This window comes from Medicago sativa, chromosome 1, assembly GCF_051527215.1.
Source record: "Medicago sativa cultivar Bolivia chromosome 1, Bolivia_mono, whole genome shotgun sequence".
Taxonomy (NCBI): Eukaryota; Viridiplantae; Streptophyta; class Magnoliopsida; order Fabales; family Fabaceae; genus Medicago; species Medicago sativa.
In genome coordinates this window covers 90,798,187-90,819,634 of record NC_140749.1, presented here as the reverse complement: position 1 = coordinate 90,819,634, position 21,448 = coordinate 90,798,187, and the positions used below count along the sequence as shown (strand labels likewise).

The window sequence follows — 21,448 nt, the reverse complement described above, 5'->3', positions numbered from 1 at the left end:
TTTTTTATTTCACCTTTTTCTATCCTTAAATCACTCTTTATGAACCATGCCTCTTCACGACAATCTCCACACACCAAAGTGGTTATTGAATTCGTAAAAAAATGGCCAGTAAAAGGTTAACTATTTTCCACAAAGTTTTGAAATCTCCTAAAACTTCCAGTTCTCATACACAAATTACATCATCACAAAACTTCTATTGTTCAATAATTTAATAATATTAATGCATAAGGAGTTCAAGCTCCTAACGAGACAATATAACTACGGTTCTTCTACTGTTGGAGAGTACAAATTATGCTATTCAAGCACTCCCTTATTCATCGCCATAGAAACCGATTCAAGAATAAAAGGCACCAAGGTTTATGTTAGTTTTTCTTTCTATAATGACAGTGGAAGGTGGTGACAGTGATTGAAATTGAAGATGTCATTGTAAAAGTGTGATTGAAATTGAAGATGTTAGGTTTATTCAATTAATGATGTATGTAGTCTATAATATAGAACATATACATCATTAATTGAATGAACATAACAAATCAAAATTTGCTTATAATTGACAACGGAGTGAGTGAGCAACAATAGAATTCTAGAATGCTATCAATCTAGGTTATATGTAAGATCCTTTGAAAACATTGCAACGTGAATTTGGGTCGACCAACCCAAACAAGGGATTCAGGCCTCATGAAAAAGAAATTTGGTACAACGAGAAAACAGTTGTTTCCATTTTGTAAGACACCACCGAATCCAGCTATTCTTAAATCTACCAATAAGCTCCGATCAACATCAAACACAATGCAGACCAAAAAACACTACCTACCACATAACATAATTCTCGACAGTTTCAATCGGGAAGCAAGTTTCTAATAGGTTTGCGAGATTTCTAACCTAAAAAACGGCAAAAGACTATTTTCCAACACACCAAGCATTTCGAGCTTTCCAATTCCACTACAAACTAGTTAAGAAAATACTAGAATTTATATTATTGCTGAATATTTTGGCCCATGAATCAGCCTTCTGTTGGGAATAGAAATTAACATCTCTTCGCTTGCCAAATTCGAGAAAAGTGTACACAAACCGTTAAACAGTGAAGCATATTTTTCTCAAAATATAAACATCTAGAACAAATATTGAAAAGGAGCTATGTTTCTAGGGATGGACATAGAAAGAGTATGGATGGAGTGAAGACATATACACGAAAGTTTATGTGTTTTCGATTCCTTAATCTTTCAAATTCACAACAAATTGCATATCCAAATGCAGGTCTAAATTACTCATGAAATGCGACTTGTAGCCTGATTTAGCTGATTAGGATCCATCATATTCCCCGCCCAAACAAAACAATCTGAAATGTCTTGATGAAGATTGAAGTGTGATCTATAATTTTTTCCAGCGACGATCTTAGGGATGAAAGTGTAAAGACCATGAAAATGCCATTCATTATAAATTTGTTCGTCTTTAATTCTCCTGGAAATGTCATGTATACCAACAAAATTAACATTGTGACATAAATAATGTGTTTGATTTGTTAAAAAATGAAGGACATGACATGGCAACTTCAGTTGCACGGTATTTAATTTGTAAAACTGTTTATGAGACATCGCAAACTGGAGGCAATGGACATGACAAAAACTGAAATTCTTGTCCCTCACTAAACCACAACACAACTTTTTGTCACACGTACAAGTTGTCTAAAATACCAAAATAGACTTTTGTACATAAAAAATTGAATAAGACAAAAAATTATTCAATAGTGTAAAAGTTTGTCTTGTGGTATTCTAGCTTGTATTGAATTGTTCTGTCTTGTGTTGTTCTCTTCGATACTTATTGTTTAACATATCAAATGTACCCAAATGATCTTTACTCAACCAAGAAGTGTACCAAAAGAAAGATTCACCATTGCGAATCCTAAAATGGTAACGGTAAAATAAAGATCTATTTTTTTATTTTGAAATAAATCACGTATACTTTACATTTTTTTCTATACATTTCAAGCTTGATTTAAATAATTATATACACATTTATTTTTATAATTTTCATTTAAAATAGTAAGTAAAATTTTTGTCTTCAATATTTTTGTGTGCAAAATCCAGGAGAAACTTTACTCCTAAAAAAAACAAATAATTTATAAAGGATTTGTCTAACATGTGTAATAGTTTTTATTGAAAAAGCAACAATTATTTAGTAAAAAGTTATATATTTAATACAAATCGTAAAAATTCCAATGCAAAACTATTATTTTAAACTTCATTTTTGAAATAATTATTTTAAACTTCATAACATTTACAAATTTACAAATGATAAAAAAACTCATTTATAAAAACTTATTATTTTATTACAAATCAATATTATCATTTGAAACATATCTGATTAAATTGAATATTCAAACTGTTTTTTAAGGAAAAAAAAAGTCCATTTTTTGAAGGAAGGAAAGGGAAAACCTTCCAATTGTTTTACTCGTTTTCGACCGTCAAATTGTTTTTTTTTATTGCAAGTCAAATTGTTTTACTTCATCATACTTACTCAATATGTCTATATAAAAATTCTTCAAAAAGTCCTCGCGAGCTTAACTCAGTTGTAAAGACATTACATAAGTATATGCAGAGTGTGAGAGTTCGAACTCCAGACAAAAAAAAAAAACCTTCAGAAAAAAGTCTATATAAAAAGAAAACGGTGAGGCCAAACAAAAATATATATCATTTTTTTTTAACAAATAATGTTTTTTGAAAAAAAAAACAATCATTTTTTTATAATAAAAAAAAACAATCATGTAATCAAAGAGTAATTTTTTTTTAAAGAATGTAATGAAAGAGTAATCGTTAATATGCTATGTATTAATCGAGCATAATTATTTTACCCACGAGCATTTAAGAAAATGATGCCAAATTATGCATTGTATTAATACTACATTGAATTAATAAAATTTCAAATTGTTTCCAAAAAGAGTTTTAAAACAGAAAAAATAAAAACTGAAAAAAGAGAGAATAAAAACCGAAAGAAAACAAAATTAAAATTGAGAGAACATCGAAACCTAACTGACTCACTCTCTCTCTCGTCGCCGTCACCACCATACTCCACCGCCGCAAAACCCTATCGCCACCCTCATCCTCGATTGACACTTGACAGAGAGAGTGTCAATGGCGGAAGAACGAGTTGAATCGAAACTATACGATTCCGTTGAATTGAAATTATACAATTCCATGAATAACGAGAAAGAAATCTTCACCCCTAAAGTAGCTGGTAAGGTTTCCATGTATGTCTGTGGAGTTACAGCCTATGATTTGAGTCATCTCGGTCACGCACGTGCCGCCGTTTCTTTTGATATCCTCTTCAGGTATCATACCAATCATTTCCCAATCTATTTACAAATTTTCAATCTTTTCTATCATTCTTAATTGGGTTTTGTTTTCAAGTTAATACTCTTGTTGCCTCGATCTGAATTCTGCATAATCCATTTCTTTTTTTTTTTTTTTTTAAGGAAGAATTGGGGTTGAGGGTTTTTGTCCCAATACTAGTACTACCATTATTTATTGTTGTTTGTACTTTGTTTAATTGTGAAAACATGCAGGTACCTTAAACATTTGGGTTATGAGGTCACGTATGTCCGGAATTTCACTGATGTTGATGACAAGGTGAGATTAACTTGCCGCTGTAATTGTTAGTTTGCTATCTAATCTATAAAGCTCGATTTGGATTCACATTCACCGACTTTGTAGCATGAAAGTCATGGTGACTTTAGTGTATTTTATGAAAGAGAAATGATAGATAAGATGAGAGAGAGAACAATATAGGTTAGAGATAGATACATATGATGTTTAATCCGGACCACTATAATGCTTAATCTAGTTTTTAATCCTTCAAAATTTATGTTCATTTTGGAATGGTAGCTGCAAATGATATATGATTATAAGTTATAACTGCAATATGAGTTTGTAACAGTATCTGCTAATTATATAATAATGATAGAAATGAGGATTTTTTTTTTGTTAATTGAGTAAAATGTAAATTGAGATGGATGCATGGATCGAGACATTGTGGAGTGCCACAAATATATAAAGAATCATATTATGGTTGTCCACATTTATAATGAGTGTATTGCTCATATTTATGAATAGATTGTCAATTATGGTTGTTACATCAGACTTAAGTGTCCCTTTTGAATTATAGTTTGAACGAGAAGCCGGTTTTTAGCAATGTCAGTGTTCCTGCTTGATACATGAAAACTCATAACTGTCAATTAATGTTATAAGTTCATTTGTCCCTTCTGAACTGGTACTGTTTTACACTAGTTTTTCATATGATTGTTGCGTGCTTATTTGAAACTGCTAATATCACCATTGCTGCAGATAATTAATCGAGCAAATGAGAAAGGTGTGGATCCTTTTGAGTTAAGCAGACATTTTTGCGATGAATATAATGTTGATATGTCTGATCTTCTGTGTGAGAGACCGACTAAGGAGCCTCGTGTTTCTGACCACATTGACCAGATAAAGGACATGATAACCCAGGTTTTACTCTTCCATTTTGATTGCCTTCTTTTGCTTTTGTTCGAAAATTTAGAGGAATTGCCGAAATGAAAACATTTATTTCTGCATCACTTTCATTTAAATAGAATGCCAATGTTGACAGTGCATTTATAATTTGTTAATTACCTGATGAATGCGGCAGATAAACGTGAAGGCCACTTTTTTATGAAATTATATGTTTATTTTATGCTGTGTCATGTAATTTTCGCTAATGAACTTGTATTGTACTCTGCTCATTGCTCTAGTGATATTTAATTTAGATTTTCTGTCTTCCTCCTCAACCCCCTTAAATTATCGATGCTTTTTGCTCTACTGTTGCATGTTCTCCTTTAGTTTGAAGGAATTAATTAAGTATTTGATAGGAGGTTAACCATTAATGTACGTTTCAGATTATCAACAATGACTATGCTTACGAGGTTAACGGAGATGTTTTCTATTCTGTTGAGAAATGCCCAAATTACGGTGCGCTGTCTGGGCAAAGGCTAGATCATAATAGAGCTGGGGAACGAGTTGCTGTCGACTCAAGAAAGCGTCACCCAGCTGATTTTGCACTGTGGAAGGTGCAAGAACCCTTACCAGTTTTGTTAACATATTCTTGGTTATAATTGGGATCTTACTCATTTCATGATAATAATTGCAGGCTGCTAAGCCAGGAGAGCCCAGCTGGGACAGTCCTTGGGGTCCCGGAAGGCCTGGATGGCACATTGAGTGCAGTGCAATGAGTGCGTGTTATTTATCTCATAAATTTGATATTCACGGTGGTGGAATTGATTTGATCTTTCCTCATCATGAAAATGAGATTGCTCAAAGCTGGGCTGCTGACAAAGAGAGCCACGTCAGTTATTGGTTGCACAACGGGCATGTGACTAACAACAATGAGAAGATGTCGAAATCGTTGGGAAATTTTTTCACTATTCGGCAGGTTAGACCTTGAACAACTTTTTGCTATCCATGTTTTAACAAGTCTTGTAAAATAGTGCTGTAGCATAGCGGAATTTAAAAAACCACTATTGTCCCGTGATACGATATTCAGTACAAAATATTGTCAAATAGCGGCTATACTGCTGTAGCATAACGAAATTTGAACAAACTGTTATTTTTCGCGATCAGCGACTGACAACAATGGACTTTTATGATAACATTTTGTACATTTTTAGATTTTTGTAGAAGGTTGTACACGGTAGAAGTCTTCTAAAGGATACATTGTTCATATTTTCACGCGATTTTGTTTCTATTGCAGATCACTGAACGTTACCATCCACTTGCTTTGAGACATTTCTTGATTAGTGCTCATTATAGATCTCCACTAAATTACTCCATCACACAGCTGGAGACTTCGTCTGATGCTATTTATTATATATTTCAGGTATGCAGCCTCTTATAATCTGTTTCACCAATTCTGCTTCGTTGGTTGTGTTGACAGACAAGTTCATCTCTCAAGGTTAACAGTCTCATCATGTAACCTAAAATTGATTCGTTTCTATACAGAAACATGTTAATTGAAATGATTCCCTTTTTTCTATGAATGACTTTAAAGTTTTGCATCCCATATTGCTATGCTTAAGCCATGACTTGAATATAGAATTGCCAGTGTGTATTTCCTGCTATGCATAATTTCTAGAGAGAAGACATTTGCTTATATTCTATGACCAAAATTGTTTTCACACTCTGTATATCTGGGCTTGTTTCAATTCAGACTATCTTACATGTCTAAGTTCCGATTCGGATCCTCGGCAGTGGCCATGTCAGAAGCAATGTCTACTGCCAATATATGGGCCATTGGATCGGCTAATTCATTGGATTAGGAATAATAATATTAAAATACGGAATTACCCTTATTAATTTATTTGGCACAACTTTCTTTTTTTCTCAGTAAATTTAGCACATTTGTTTTGGTGTTAACCCTCCGGTTGCTAGGGGAAAGGGACCTAGTAACCCAGAGTTTGGCCGGGAGGTAAGTATTAGTGCAGGCGCTTGTTCAAAAAAAAAAATGGTGTTAACCCTCCGGTTGCTAGGGGAAAGGGACCTAGTAACCCAGAGTTTGGCCGGGAGGTAAGTATTAGTGCAGGCGCTTGTTCAAAAAAAAAAAACAAAAAAAGAATTAGTGCAGGCGTGAATATAAATTTGTACTACTTTTTTCTTCTTCTTAACAGAGATAAATTTGTACTTTAATATTGGTTAATCCATTATATTCACACATAAGTAGTGCTGGCGTGAATATAAATTTGCTAAGATTCGTCAAAAAATAGAAATTTCCTAAAGCAAGAAAGCGGCGCCGAATAAATACGCTGGGAGGGAAAAATTGTATGTGTATATAATAATTAATAAGGGTAGGTTCCATTTTTTTTTAATATTGTTCATATTCTAATGGATTAGCCAATCCAATGGCCCATATTTGGCAGCAGACACGGCTGCTGACATTGCCGTTGCCGAGGATCTGAATCCAATTAATCGAAGAAAAATGTACAATTACGCAAACCTGAGTCTTTGCTGCTAGAACAAACTCTCTTGACTTTATCACAGTCATGTTATCGTTTGGATCTATTTACATAAATATTAAAAGCTACTGATACCTTACAATATTGAAATGCTTTATTTATTTTTTTGATATGGAAATGCTTTATTGATATCAGTAGAGAAATTGTTTTTAGCTATTATGATGTACTTGAAATCTTGAATTTAAGAAAGATTTTGTTATTTGGTTGTTAGACTCTTGAAGATTGTAGAGACGCTTTATCGTCATTTCTACAAGAAGACACTGAGAAAAAAGAAAAGGTGCCTCCAATTAATGATGCTGCCAAAGAGTGTATTAAGAAGTTGAAAGACGAGTTTCAAACAAAAATGTCAGATGATTTGCAGACACCAGTAATACTAACCGGTGCTCTCCAAGAGGCCTTGAAATTCATGAATGGTTCTTTGAAGATGCTGAAGGTATTTTCTCGGTGCCAGTTTGATGTATTGTAATACTTGGTTCCTACATATATTTTACTGAGTGTGAAATGCAAGCAATTTATTAAATTTTTTGTGTATCTTCCAGAAAAAGATGCAGAAAAGAGCACAATTGCAACTGGTTCAATCCTTATTGGAAGTTGAGAAAGCTGTTAGAGAAGTTTTGGAAGTACTAGGATTACTGTCCTCTTTGTCCTACGCTGAGGTAACACATTTTACTTAAGTGAACTTGTCTGTTGTTCATTTAATCTTTAGAGATGCCTATTCTTTCGGAAAGGCATCACGAAGAGGAAGGATGATAATTTTTATGGGTGCATCAGGTTCTGCAGCAATTGAAAGATAAGGCGTTGAAGAGAGCAGGTTTGACAGAAGTTGAAGTGCTAAAATCGATTGAAGAAAGAAGGCAAGCTAGGATTAATAAGGATTTTGCCAAGAGCGATAATGTTAGAACTGATCTAACTGCAAAGGGTATTGCACTTATGGATGTCGGCAACGAAACAATTTGGAGGCCGTGCATCCCAAGTGAACCATTTGTTGCACAAGCTGTTTCGACAGACAACAAGGCACCCAAAGTAGAAGAAAAGCTATCAACACTTGCGGTGAGTCAAAAGGTGGAGGAAATACCCACAAATCGTGAAGGGAATGGATCACATGCATCATCAACATGAAGGTTGCATTAATACCCCTCTATAGCTATATGATTAATACAGAACTATGCTATAACTTATCATTGCTGTAACACTAGGCTTCAAGATTGTATATCAATTTGAGGTTACCACCAATTTTACAGTTTTTTTTTGTTTTTTTTTTTTGTTTGTATTTTTAAGGTCCCGACTCAGGGTGTTTTACTGCCTGTGACAATTATATGGATAGTCTCACAAAGTAATTGACAATTTTCTTTAAAAATTTATTTAGAAGTTTTGCTATATACACAGTGACATAGAAGCTGAATCGTCGTTATTCTAGAATCAACAGCCGGACTATTCTTATCTAGTTGTCCATGTATGAATGTTAGTTTAATTTCCATCTGCCATAAATATAGAAAATAACATTTCAAATATGGGAAATGGTAAACCTAAGTGTCTGTTTGTTTGTGAGAACATTTTATATTTTTATTTTTTAATATTTGTTAGTTTTGCATGTTAACAAAGAGAGAAGAGATTTGTCAAAAGAAAAAAAAAAGGGGAAAAAAAAATTCTTGAATTGAGCAAATGTCTTACATTTTTGGATAAAATGAATATATAAAAACAACTATTATCATTTTGTAGAAATGAAAACAAAAATGCTTCACAAACAAATTCAAATACTTAGCGGACAAATGAGCTGAAATTTATGACTGCTGAAGTATTTTATAGTTTGAGGTGAAATTTCAAAGAGCAATAGTCACGATAGACCTTAATTGAATATGAGGCAGAGAAGGTGGTTGAAATTTCTTTAAGGATTATGATTTTCAGTTAAGCCAGGAAAGACGAATGTGGTGACGGATGCTTTGAGTAGGAATTCGTTGTATATGTCAGCTTTGATGGTGAAAGAGTTGGAGTTGATCAAGCAATTTCGGGATTTGAGTTTGGTGAGTGAGTTGACTCCAAGTGGTGTGAAGTTGGGAATGTAAGTTGACAAGTAACATTTTGGAAGAGATCAAGGAAGATCAGAAGATGGATTTGAAACTTGTGGATCGTGTGGTGTTGGTTAATCAAGGTAAAGTTCCTCGGAGGTTTATGGTCCGATTCAAGGTTATACATTTTTTCTTCCATAAGTTCTTTATATTTAAGTAAAATTCAAATCTTTGTTTGTCATACTTTTTTTTTGGTGGTGTCCGGGGTTCGAACCCCAGACCTTGCATATACTATGCATTGTTCTTACAAGCTTAGTTAAGCTCACGTGAATTAATTCTAATAAGAGTTATTATTATCATTATTATTTATAACATAAGTCCAAGGGTTATTGATGCCCTGATTTTTGTTCATAAACCAAGAATTTTTTTAAAAAAATCTTTTGGAGGTCAATTTCTTTATTGTGGTATGAAAGTTTTCAGACATTTTTTAATCGGACGTTAATCTTTTTAAAATTCTAGGTGTTTTAGAAGAAGAAAAAAACCGGAGGTGTCAGTAGCTACACCATTAACAAACTGGACGTATCCTTTTAAAAAAAGAAATTGGGTAATCAGAACACAGTACATGTGCGGTCTTAATAAACCAAGAATTTAAAAAAAAAAATTATCTTTTGGAGGTCAATTTCTTTATTGTGGTCTGAAAGTTTTCAGACATTTTTTAGTCGGACGTTAATCTTCCTAAAATTCTAGGTGTTCCAGAAGAACAAAAAAAACGGAGGTGTAAGTAGCTACACCATTAACAAACTGGACGTATCCTTTTAAAAAAAAGAAATTGGGTAATTAGAATCAAGTGCGGTCTTAAGATTGAAAACGCCTCTCTTATTTATCTTTTAATATTATTTAAAGTTACTTGGCTTCTACTCTATCAACATAATTAGGAGCGTTTTGTCCAAAAAAATAATCAAATAATCTTAGGAGCGTAACGTGTTTATATCAAAATTTGATTAAAAAATATGTTTATATCAAAATAAAAAGAATCATTATATATCGCTTTAAGACACTGATTGTCTAAGTTACTTTATTCAATTTGTTTTTGAATCCTGGGTTTATATCACAGATCAACCAGAAATTTCCGAAAATGTTGATGTGAACCCACTTCTGATGGTGCAAGACCCAATGAATTGGGGATGAGGATTTGGCAATCTTGTTTATTTTACTATTAAAAGAAAGTTTTTCAACTTAATCAAAATAATTTATTTTTAGGGACTCATAAACTTGAGTAAACTGACCATATTCCTTTCCTACCATTTAGAGCACCAAATTCCGTTAGAATAAGCATGTAACAGGTCATGCTAACTTATGCCTTAAAGGCACATGTTAAACAACCAAAAGTAGAAACATTATCTTAAATTTTGTGCATTCAATTAATCAAAAATAAAAAAATTAAATTAAAATGCATTTATTACAACAAAATATTTCCACTTTTGATTGGTTAACTAGCATTTCCCTTATGTAAAATAAAGTAAAATAGTTTGTATGTGCCTCCCCTTATTTATTTTGAGTTTTATAAATTTATTTATTTAATCGTAAAACGATTTTAAAATTAAGTAAACCTGCGTTTTTCAAATAGAAAGGAAATGTTACGGGTTCTTTTGATTTTTGGGTAAAACATTTGGTTGGAGACCTGATAAAATATATTTTTTTTTATAGGTTTATGTTTTTAAAATGGCCATACAACAAAATAAACGTAAAAGATTGTCAAAAAAAAAAAAACGTAAAAGAAAAATTGTTATCAATTTAATTAACATTAATAATCAATTTACAACTCCGATAAGATTTCTCTCAAAAAAAAAAAAAAAAACTAGCCCGAGTCAAATATGAACCATATTTGTCAAAGTTAAAATGATAAACTCTTACAGTTAATTCAACAATTTTTAATAATTGAATGAAATTTATATTTATGGGCAAATTGCACTTACCTCCTTTGAAGTTGGTTAAAATGTCACTCACATCCCCTCTGTTTTATAATCAAACACAAACCTCCCCTACTTAATTTTTAATGTGAAAAACAGCTCCCTTGTATATTAACACTGTTAGGTTCCGTTAAAACATGCATTGTTTGATCCAGTGGCAGTAGATCACGACCTTCTCCTTTTTTGAAATAATTTGATTGTTTTCTTTATTACTCCTCCACACACTAAATTCTCTTTTTTTCTACCTTTTGGGTTTCTTTATTTCAATTTAAAATAGATTGTCAATATGGAATTGGCATCTATTAGAATGTTGGGATGCAATTTAAACCAATTAGTTACTATCTTGACGTAAGCACATGACAGAAGAGCAATTGGCAGTTCTAAAAAATGGCAGCACCTATCTAATTTAATGCTAGTAAAAAAAAAAATAGCAATGGAATTATGAAGGTTCGCCCAAAGTAATCACGGAAATTTTGATTAACAAGAAAAGAAACTTGTTCTTTCAAAAAAAAAAAAAAAGAAACTTGTTAACACATTGTACAAAAGTGACAAATTCTGATTAACATGAAAAGAAAACTTAACAAAGAGTGTGACCTGAGAAATTCAAAGGTAAATTAAAGAATGTCAGCTCAAGGAATTCGTGGAAAAAATGAAAAAGCTAGGGCACAACTCTAAGAATTTAAGAGTCAAAAGTGTGTAAATCTGTTTTCCCACTAACTGTCCCTTTAACGGTGTTAACTTGAGGGGAGGTGGGTGTTTTTTGACAAAATAAAGGGGGTGTTTGTGTTGTTTAGTTAAACCTCGAGGGAGGTCAATGTAATTTCCCCTTATTTACTATTACTTTACACAAGTCAAATCCAATTCAATATAATTTATGTTAATTTTACTCAATTATAAATATAAGTGTTAGAAGGAGAATCCCATCGAATGTATTTCTATAAACACCCCTACCCACCCTTCTTTATATGTGTGGGAGATGAGATTTATCTACTAATGTATGGGTAGTTGTTATTGAGAGTTTCTTGAAATCATTTTTCTTCCATTCACTCATTCTCTTAATTCAGCGTGAATCAACTTATGTTCGGTATTTTTCAGCATAAATTAACTGACGCGGATACTTTTAAAATTGGTTCAATAGCTTTTTAATCTGGTTCAACTAATCATAAAAGTATCAGCGTAAGTTAACTCACATTGAAATTAAGGAAATAAACAATTTTAAAAGGAAGAAGAACAATTTTCGAGTTTCTTTTACCTTAAAACAAATTTCTTGAAATACAACCCTCCAAAAATACACCTTTAGACGAGAATATGTACATAAAATAAGTGTTTTTTAACATTTGAATTGTAGGATATGAACACATTTATTACATGTTTTGAATCCCTTTTGTGTCAAAATTAAATTTTACTTAGGTGGGTTTCACCTAAGTAGTTTGTAAAATTAAATCATGAGAAAATCAGCAGTCACTTACTCGTCCTTTTTTTTGTTAATTTTTCTGACTGTTAAATATGTTTATCATTTTATTCAGTGATATGTCATATATGATATTAATTTTTTAATGGGGTTTATTTCTAAAAACGATACAGAGACAAAAGTACCAAGCATTACAATTTTAGTGCAAGTTTGAGAATGACCTAGTTGCCGAGGATGGTTGTGGGAAGTTCCTATATAGAGATATAGTCCTAGGTTTTGCAATTCTGTTTCTTAGTATCTACAAACACAGATACATTTGAACCCAAAACAAAACACGAAACTCACAATATTTATGAGTTAAAATTTTGCAAAAATTATTTCTAAGTGATATATTCTTTTTTGTAGTACATGAGAGTAAGTAACTGATAAAATTTTATCCCAAAAAGTATTATTGATAGATACGCTTGAATTAGTGTACAATTCACTTCAAAATTTTTAAAATATCTTGAAGGGAATTTGTCGGTTATCTTTATTGCATCTAGTTTGCATAAACCGATGGGATGAATTGAACATATATCTTAGTGTATCAATGCACATTTTAAAAGTATTTGTGCACCCTTTGTCATATTCATCTTTATTTTCTTGCTCAAGTTATTACAATATTCTCAAAAAAAATATACACATCATTTAATTAGTTAAAAAATAAACATCATTGAATTCTTTATTCTTTTTGGTGTGTATTACAGTGATATGCCTAAATCTTTTACCACACAATACTTTTTCACTTACAAGTGACAAGGATATTACTTTTTTGTGTATACATAACATAAGGCAAGCTAGGTAATCTAAAATATTTAACCTTCTGTCATAAATGATTTTTAATTCTAAAAGACATCCCACATGAGTGCCATGTAGATAATTGTACTACAAGTGTTACGTGTTCAAATATATATGTTAATATGTACTTTTGGTGTATTGGTATTAGCTGGGAATGACTAGACCAGCAAGATCGATATATATAAGACAGATGCCATTCACTAAGAGTTTTCCTCATCTTAATTGCTTTTCATGATGCACCGAATCTCCATATTTAGATAATGATATTTGATTGAGTTAGCCATTAGTGTCTTACATCTATTGGTGTTTCTAATTTCTATATATTTTAAAATATAACCATTAATTAATTTCCACCATGCATTTCCATTTCAAGCTTTAGGACTACCTCCCAACTCACAAATACCGTTCAATCTGTCTGTCCCCCTTGGTCTAAAGTTAATAGGCCTTGTTGCCACCAAAGGAAAATGCTTTTGTGGGGTCAAACACATTTCTTCAAAAAGCACAAAACATATTGTTCTTGTAAAATAAGATAAGATAGAAAAGAAAAAAAAAAGTTTATGTAGTAAGTGTTAAGGTACGATGTTAGTGGTTGTGGGAGTTACATAATTTTTTGGTTCTTTCTGGGTCCTATAACTAATGACTTCCATGTCAACTTAGTAGTCAATCAAAAACTCTCTTTTTCAGAGAAGAACAATTTTGGGTCCCATGTCTATGAATATGATGTCTGGAAAATAAAAGCCTAGAGTAGAATATTGCTTGCTTGCTTGCAAGTACATGAAAATATTGAGCAGAGATCTCTTTTTTCTGCAAACTACTCTGATATATTATTATGCACCGTAAACTTTTGTCTCCAACTTGACCACAGAAGCATTAGGAACCACACAAATTAGAGATACCAACGTGCCAACAGTTCTATACTTCCTAGTTCCTACTTCCTCTGAAGCATGCAAATCAAACCAGACATTACAAATATTAAATATATATGTCTGTTTTTATCAGTTCCCTCCTTCCTCTTTGACTGTGGAAAAGAGCAGAATTATTGAAATTTGAATCATATTCAGTTGCTTTTATATTTTTTAGAAGAGCAGGTAACACACTGTCTAACATAGTATATGAAATTTAAGTGGATTACACTAAAACATTCGGTCTTAGTGCTCGTTTAGTTTAGCGGTGGTTTATATAGAATCACAGTGAATTTTCACGTTTACACAAAAATTTGCTTTTATAGCTTCACGATTTCCACGTCCAGCTAGTCTCGGGACGTGATCTTTGTAGTGCAAAAGCTAATCCAAACACATACTTAGTGCATGTTTGAAATCACGGCGAGATTGAAGAAAACATGATATATACCGTGATTTTGTTCAAACTATAAGACTATAACTTTTGCCAAAACTATGGTGGCACACTGTGATTATTCTGCCGAACTTAAAATTAATTCAAACATGTGACACATTCTGAAGTGATGAAATTTCACTGTGATTTAGTATTGCTGAGTTCAAGTGTGAATGATATATAAATCCTACATCGACTATGAATAAACTAAATGTAGGATGCATAAGAGACGTGATCGATGTTGGAGTGATATCCTCCTAGTTAGTTATTATGTATGTTGATATTTTATTCTCCTAGTTAGTTTTTTATGATCAATTTGAAATTCAAATGTAAATCTCAGTCATAAATACTATGTGTCGTAACAAACTTTGGCTTTTCTCTCTACATATGTATCTCATTCATAAGCTTATCTCTATGATCTATATACTTAATGTCTTAAGGTTTTAAGTAGAAAAGTTGTTGACGATATTTTGATACTTATGAACTTGGATCATTAACATGTTGCTTCCGGCATTCTTCCGAACCCCCCAAGAGTATCAAAGGGCATGTTGCAAATGGAGTTTCAGAGGAAAAGCAAACTGTAGCTTCTTTTGTCTGTCACATATTATGTAAACCTGACGTCAACATGGTAGCAAGTCATAGTAGAACATGTGCAGTGTAACTATGGAATCTGATATTGGAAATTTCTTTTGATCAAAAGTAAGATCTCATTTGACAATCACAATTAATATGCCATAAGATAAGAATATGCCTTAAAATAAGACATATTTATCTCTCAAGTTATTATCCATACAAAAATATCTGCATTCCGTGATATGTAGTACACAAATTAAGGAAGTTCTTTATACTTTGCATCTTCTTGTCGCTTCCTAACCCGCAATCTAACTCTAACTCTAACTCTAAGGTAGGAGAGGAAGGAATATGTACATTTCACAAAATTTTAGACCAAATTAAAACAAATTTGACTATCCTTCAAATTTAAAGTGGTTTATATAAAAAGAATAAACTTACTTTAAATCTACACCGTCCAATCCAATCTAAATTGAACGTTCAATCTGTACATGACTGCATGCAATATAATCTGTATGGTCTATAAATGTAAATCTCATTTGAAAAAAAAATATTAAAAATATAAGTCAAATTTTAAGTTATAAGTTGTTTTTGTTTCAAATATACCCCTAATTAGCAGACAATTAAGTTGCCTTAAGAGAGATGAGAATTTGAAATTTGACACATTTGTACATATACAAATTCAACATCTTAAATACACTGCATATAGTTTTTTAGTAGTTACGTGTGAAAAAGGGGATATGAGGTTTAGATTTCTCTCAAGTAAAAACACCTTTTGGTGATAAATTTGATATCTGTTACAGATTACAGATGCACGCTAGGAAACATAGCAATCTAGCTTTAGTAAAAGTAGAAAATAAGTTGGGGACAAGCACACATGTTTCACCTAAAGTTTAGATACTGCAAATGAGTTCAAATTATCCAATAACAGGAACAACTTCTGTCCTTCAAACTGTGTTTTTACAGTTGTTAGCAATTTAGTCTTTATTAATAGATTACTAACAATAAAAAAATAGAAATATAACTAAACTATATTTATATAGGTGGAACAAAATTCACACAGCTTTTGCAGACACCCTCATTTTTACAAAATATTCAGCAATTACTGATTCAGAAAGGATTTCAAACTTTATTTAAAATAAGTTTTCAACCAAAGATTCAAATTAGAAAATTGATAACTTGGCCATGTAATTTATTATATTATATATTGGACAATCATTGAGTTATAACTTGAGACATAAGTCACCGAAAATTTCATTATCCTTCCAAATCAAATAAAGTATTTAGCTACTTTTGCTACTTTCTTTTCCCCACTTTTTGGGTTTCTGGGGCTTGAGATCAAATGTGAAATCTCAATTCATTTTAAGTGAGACCCCACCTACCATTAAACACACCAAAAAGCCTTATCACGGGGCTTTGAATCAGTGTTCTTTACTTTGTCCTGTTTTCTTTTTCAAACTTCCAAGGTTTGGTGACAGAATGGTTGCTATAGTCTGACAGAAAGTTCAAAGTACACTTGCAACTCATGCACAGGGAAATTCTTTATTGCCATTGAGTTCAACATAAACTCTTCCGTAATAGCGACACTTCAGGTCGACTGTTAGTATGGTGTTCGACATGTATCCAGTGTCCGACACCAACACATGTGGTTAAATTCAATTATACAATCTTCATAAATTATTATTGATGCAGACATGTCAGTGGCGGCGTGTCTAGTGTCCATGTCTGTCAACAATATTGTTCAAGTAATTAAAGTGAACTTAATTCTTAACCTAGCATCTGTGTCAGATGAATAAATCATCAGAAGAACTAGGTTAGTGTTAATTTCTTTTGGCTAAAAGGTTGAATATGATTTCCAAGGATTGATACAATTAAATCATTTGTATACTCCATCAGGGCATGGACCACTATTTATAGGGTTGGGAATGCCTATGTTGCATTATGCTTTTTTTTTTTTTTTATATATATCTTATAGTAAATGGCTTCATAGCAATTGAATAATAAAGTTTTCTTAGGCTAGCTTATCACTAGTCACTAGCTATATAAAAAGGCACTGAAGTGCTTATGATAGGATATGACATAAACAATTCACTCACAGATAGACTTTGTAGAAAGCTCTGCCAAACCTATTTAACAAATTCCCACAAAATTTTAATTGAACAATTTTGATTACTCTAATGAGGTCTATGGTCCATACAATATAATGTGCCTATAAAGATCATTGTTGTTAGTGAATGGATGTGATGAATGGTACATGATGCACAATTTCCTGATTAATTTTTATATCTTTCATCACGGGCTCACTTGCTGTAGTACACACTATACTGCAATAGAATCAATACATAATTTTGTGATACATTCTTCTATATTGATTAAAAATTCATTCATTGAAGGTGTTATAGAAAACTTCAAATGATGTAGGACTGTTGACTTTTATAGAACAAAAAAAAGTGAAGCAAATTTTCTTATTTATCAAGCTACTTCATGTGACCCATGCTAACAAAGATTCAGAAGTAACTTAATTAGTCACAGATTTTATCCTGATATGCTATATACTTTTTCTAAGCCATATAGATGCAAAAGATCTAACAAAAATGATTATCTTTGATGGACTTGGTTCAAAAAGCAAGACTTTCATGCATTATAATTACTCTTGCGGATTAGCCGTTAACAACTTGCATATATTCTATAATGTCAAGCACATAGCACTATATAGTATAACTATAAAATAATTCTTCATGTGGTTTTAATCAAGTTGTATATTTAATTGTAACCAGCAAACTGCTTCCAAACAAAACATTCACATTGCGTTAACATATATAGAGAAGCCAATCAAGATCCAAATATGTGGGGGAAATTAAAAAATGAAAGAGAATTAAAGGAAAGAAATTAATAATCATAGTCTTAGTCAGATTTCAACTCCAACAATGTCCCTTTATATCTTGTTTTGATATCCTTGCTGACCAATAAGGTAAATCTATAGCACATATTGACAAAGACTTTGAAAAAGAAGCTTAATTATGAAAGTCATTATCAGCTAAACACAAACAGTACATTGTTTTTGTTTGAGATTTGGTATGAGGTCTAATACACTGAACATGATACATGGCTGAGGTATATAATTATATCTCAACTTTCTCTATCAATTAGCTGAAACCAATTACAATGATGAGAAAGGAACAAAACTCCCTGGTCCCAACATGCTTGGGAAGGGCTAAATTTCTTGTAAAATATGTTGGGGAGTCTCAGATAGCGTCCGGAGAAACAACGAGCCAATGATCTACGACTGTAGAGAGATTAGAACACTACATCTTAAAGCATAGATATATATGTCATATTTCTTACCTATCAACATTTAATACATTCATAGTCGACGTGGGACTAATCACTTACACTTCAATTCAACAAAATATGTCAAAACATGTTCATTTCTCTAGCTTATATAAAAAAAAAATGAAAATACAGTTCAATTTAAATATGTTAGGCTAAGAAATGAGCTAGTTTTTCTTATTTTCTTTCCTCACCAACCACAAAAGATTGTTGCACTAAAATGTCAAAAAGCTCCAAACAAAGAATTAGCATAACCTTTTCTAACTAATAAAGTTTTCAAATATATCATAGTGGTTTTGAAATGAACCATCCTTTTTGTTCTTTCACAAATCAAACCAAAACTACCAATAAGTTTCACTTTCGAGCAAAAGGTAAAACCAAATGCATCCAACCCTCATAATAATTAAAGTCTCAAATATTCTCACCTTAACCTCCTTGTGGAAACCAAGTCCACATGTTTCCAACTACGATAAATAAAAACCAAGATTATGGTTATGGTTAAGCTAGGCAAAATCATTCACCTTTGTTAATAATTTTCAATTAAAGTGGCCAAATGTTCTTTTGGGTTTGACAATTTTTGTACCAAAAGATCTTGATATAATGGGTGGCAAAAGCACCGACAGTGTTATCTTACTTACTACCATTAAATATATATCCAATTTCAGAACTATACTTTATGCTAAGTCATGATAAATCAATTAATAAAGATCAAGAATTTTTGGAATACACCACTTGTCGACAAGACCGTTTTAAGCTTATCACCCTCTTCTCCACAAATTAATTCATTACTTTTGTTGAGAACATACTTTTTATATATCAATTTAATTAGGACCCCAAATTGTTACTTTACAAGTCCTAAATACTAACACCTATCTCTTAGTTAGCATAATATCCATCTTGTTAATTTGATGAGGATCAAGTATAGTTATTTAACTTATCTCATTTTAAAAAATATCTATTTACATAATTAATTAAATTTTATCAATTCAATTGTAAAATAATTTTTTTTAAAGTAGATTATATTTATATATATTTGATACTTCATTGTATATAATTAATTTTTTTTTACTAGAGTTGTATATAATTAATTCTTAAAAGAAAAAAATAAAATAAATTGTAACGTTGCATAACTACAAATATTCAACTTATCTATTTTTTTATTTTGCCAAATTTTAAAAAAATATACAAGTTTTGTGCTGATTAGTTAACATGATATATACAGAAATGTTCAACAGTAGTATCTATTATTCAACAAATTGAAGGAATAAGTGGATCTCTATCTCCACACATATATTTGTCTTACTCTTGCTAGCAAGTGATCTCTTGAGAGTTAGAAGCGACTTTAGTCTATCAACTTACTTGTGTTAGGAAAGCAACCTGCGGAGTATATATCAAGCTTAATTATTTGATGAATGAATTATGAAAGACAATGAAAGATTATGTTGCTTATTATTTTAGTCTCATCCAATTAAAATGAATATTTCAAAATTGCACTTGTACAGGTATTAATTAATCAGCATGTAATTGGTCCCACCTTCTATCAATTTTTATAGTCAAGTAGTAGTAGCATATAAGGCACCAACCAAACCGTTGAAGGGTTAAATATAGAGGTTTTGGCGATAATGTTTCACGTTCTTTGAGAGGCATAAAGATCTTAAAAATCTATAGAGGGAACAATGGAATCAATGTATCAGCCTTCATCTAAGATTCTCTTTCTTGTCAAAAATAAGATTCTTTTTCATGCATGGTTATAATGTTATTGCAACAACGTGACACAATTGGGTATGATTAGTTGTTTTTCCAATTTTGTTCATGATGCTGCTCTAATCACCGATATATAATATAATGGTTTCATAATTTTTTGACTAAAATTAAATTATGTTATTACATATACTGCTGACACTGACATAAACAAACGGAACTATTAACACCCCCTATTCACCGCATAAGAAAACAGAATACATTGTGTACAAGATGTTTGCCATAGCTCCCCCTTTATATTTTTATATAAAAGCTCCTAGTGCCGAAATTCAAACAAATGCATAGAAAAGAAGGGTATTGCGGATTCAAATTCGCACCTAAACATATCTTCTTCTCCACACTTGAGTAAGACTATAGTGTTGTAATCTTTACTGTATTTTTTTTTTCATTCATAGCCATAGAGCTTGTGACCACGTGATTCTGATAATAATGTTGTTACTCCCTATCGATAATTAAAAAATAATCTTTATTATGAGTTGTAAGTATTTTATAAAGAAGTTAAATGAGATATTAGGTAACAAAACAGAATGACACCAAAATTATGTTGGTTTGAGTAGAGCAAGACTCAAATCTTTAAGTAACATCTTGAGGTGAATATTATAACATGGTAAAAAATTGAGAGGACTCGCATAAAATCTGTATATTTGGCCAAGTTAGATCTGCATAAATGTAAGATAATTCTAGTAGTAGTAGTAGTAGTATAGTATATACTACGTAACAAGAATCAAGTAATTTACCATATGTTGAAAATTGAAATGCTCTTTTGACCTCAACAAAGTACAGTACTTTCAACTTAAAACTCCTGTGATCACGTGAACTAAAATTTTGTACTATAGACTTCATTTCTTAAAATTTAGGCATGAACTGAAATTTGTCATTCGTCATTAATAATTTAATTAATGGATTGTACTTTCTGCGTGTCCTAGCTACCTGCATAAACATCACTGGTTTTGATATATTGGGCTGTATCCGTATGTCTATTCATTTTTATTTTACATTTCTCACCATACAGTTACTAAATTAATAATTGAGTCGTTAACAGGATCCAATGCATGTCAGATTTAATCACTCCTCAATCAAAATGTTATAATGATCCAGACATAATAATAAGCATCAAGCAAGCTATACAAGATGTGGGTTTTTTTAGTACCAACTAAAAAGCATTGACAATTTTTTTTAATGGTAAGAGATCAGTCTTGTAACTCAAAAGATAGAG

At 31.7% G+C, this 21,448-nt stretch overlaps 1 protein-coding gene across 1 annotated transcript; it reads left to right on the top strand.

Annotated features, from left to right (window-relative positions):
* The first annotated feature begins 3,006 nt into the window (after positions 1 to 3,006).
* On the top strand, positions 3,007 to 8,372 carry LOC146959046 (Cysteinyl-tRNA synthetase, class Ia family protein). The gene is made up of 9 exons (XM_085740578.1): positions 3,007 to 3,325; positions 3,560 to 3,623; positions 4,338 to 4,499; positions 4,907 to 5,077; positions 5,158 to 5,439; positions 5,758 to 5,883; positions 7,227 to 7,448; positions 7,555 to 7,671; positions 7,787 to 8,372. Exons 1-9 carry the CDS (start codon positions 3,129 to 3,131, stop codon positions 8,132 to 8,134), a joined length of 1,689 nt encoding a protein of 562 aa, XP_085596704.1. The 5' UTR covers positions 3,007 to 3,128; the 3' UTR covers positions 8,135 to 8,372.
* The last annotated feature ends 13,076 nt before the right edge of the window (positions 8,373 to 21,448 follow it).

What these genes read in the sequence shown, in the direction of transcription:
- LOC146959046 (XM_085740578.1), top strand. Translation starts at nt 3,129, where the DNA reads ATGGCGGAAGAACGAGTTGAATCGAAACTATACGATTCCGTTGAATTG. An exon ending in TCACTGATGTTGATGACAAG is followed by an intron (nt 3,624 to 4,337) that starts GTGAGATTAACT and finishes CCATTGCTGCAG; the next exon opens with ATAATTAATCGAGCAAATGA. An exon ending in CTGATTTTGCACTGTGGAAG is followed by an intron (nt 5,078 to 5,157) that starts GTGCAAGAACCC and finishes TAATAATTGCAG; the next exon opens with GCTGCTAAGCCAGGAGAGCC.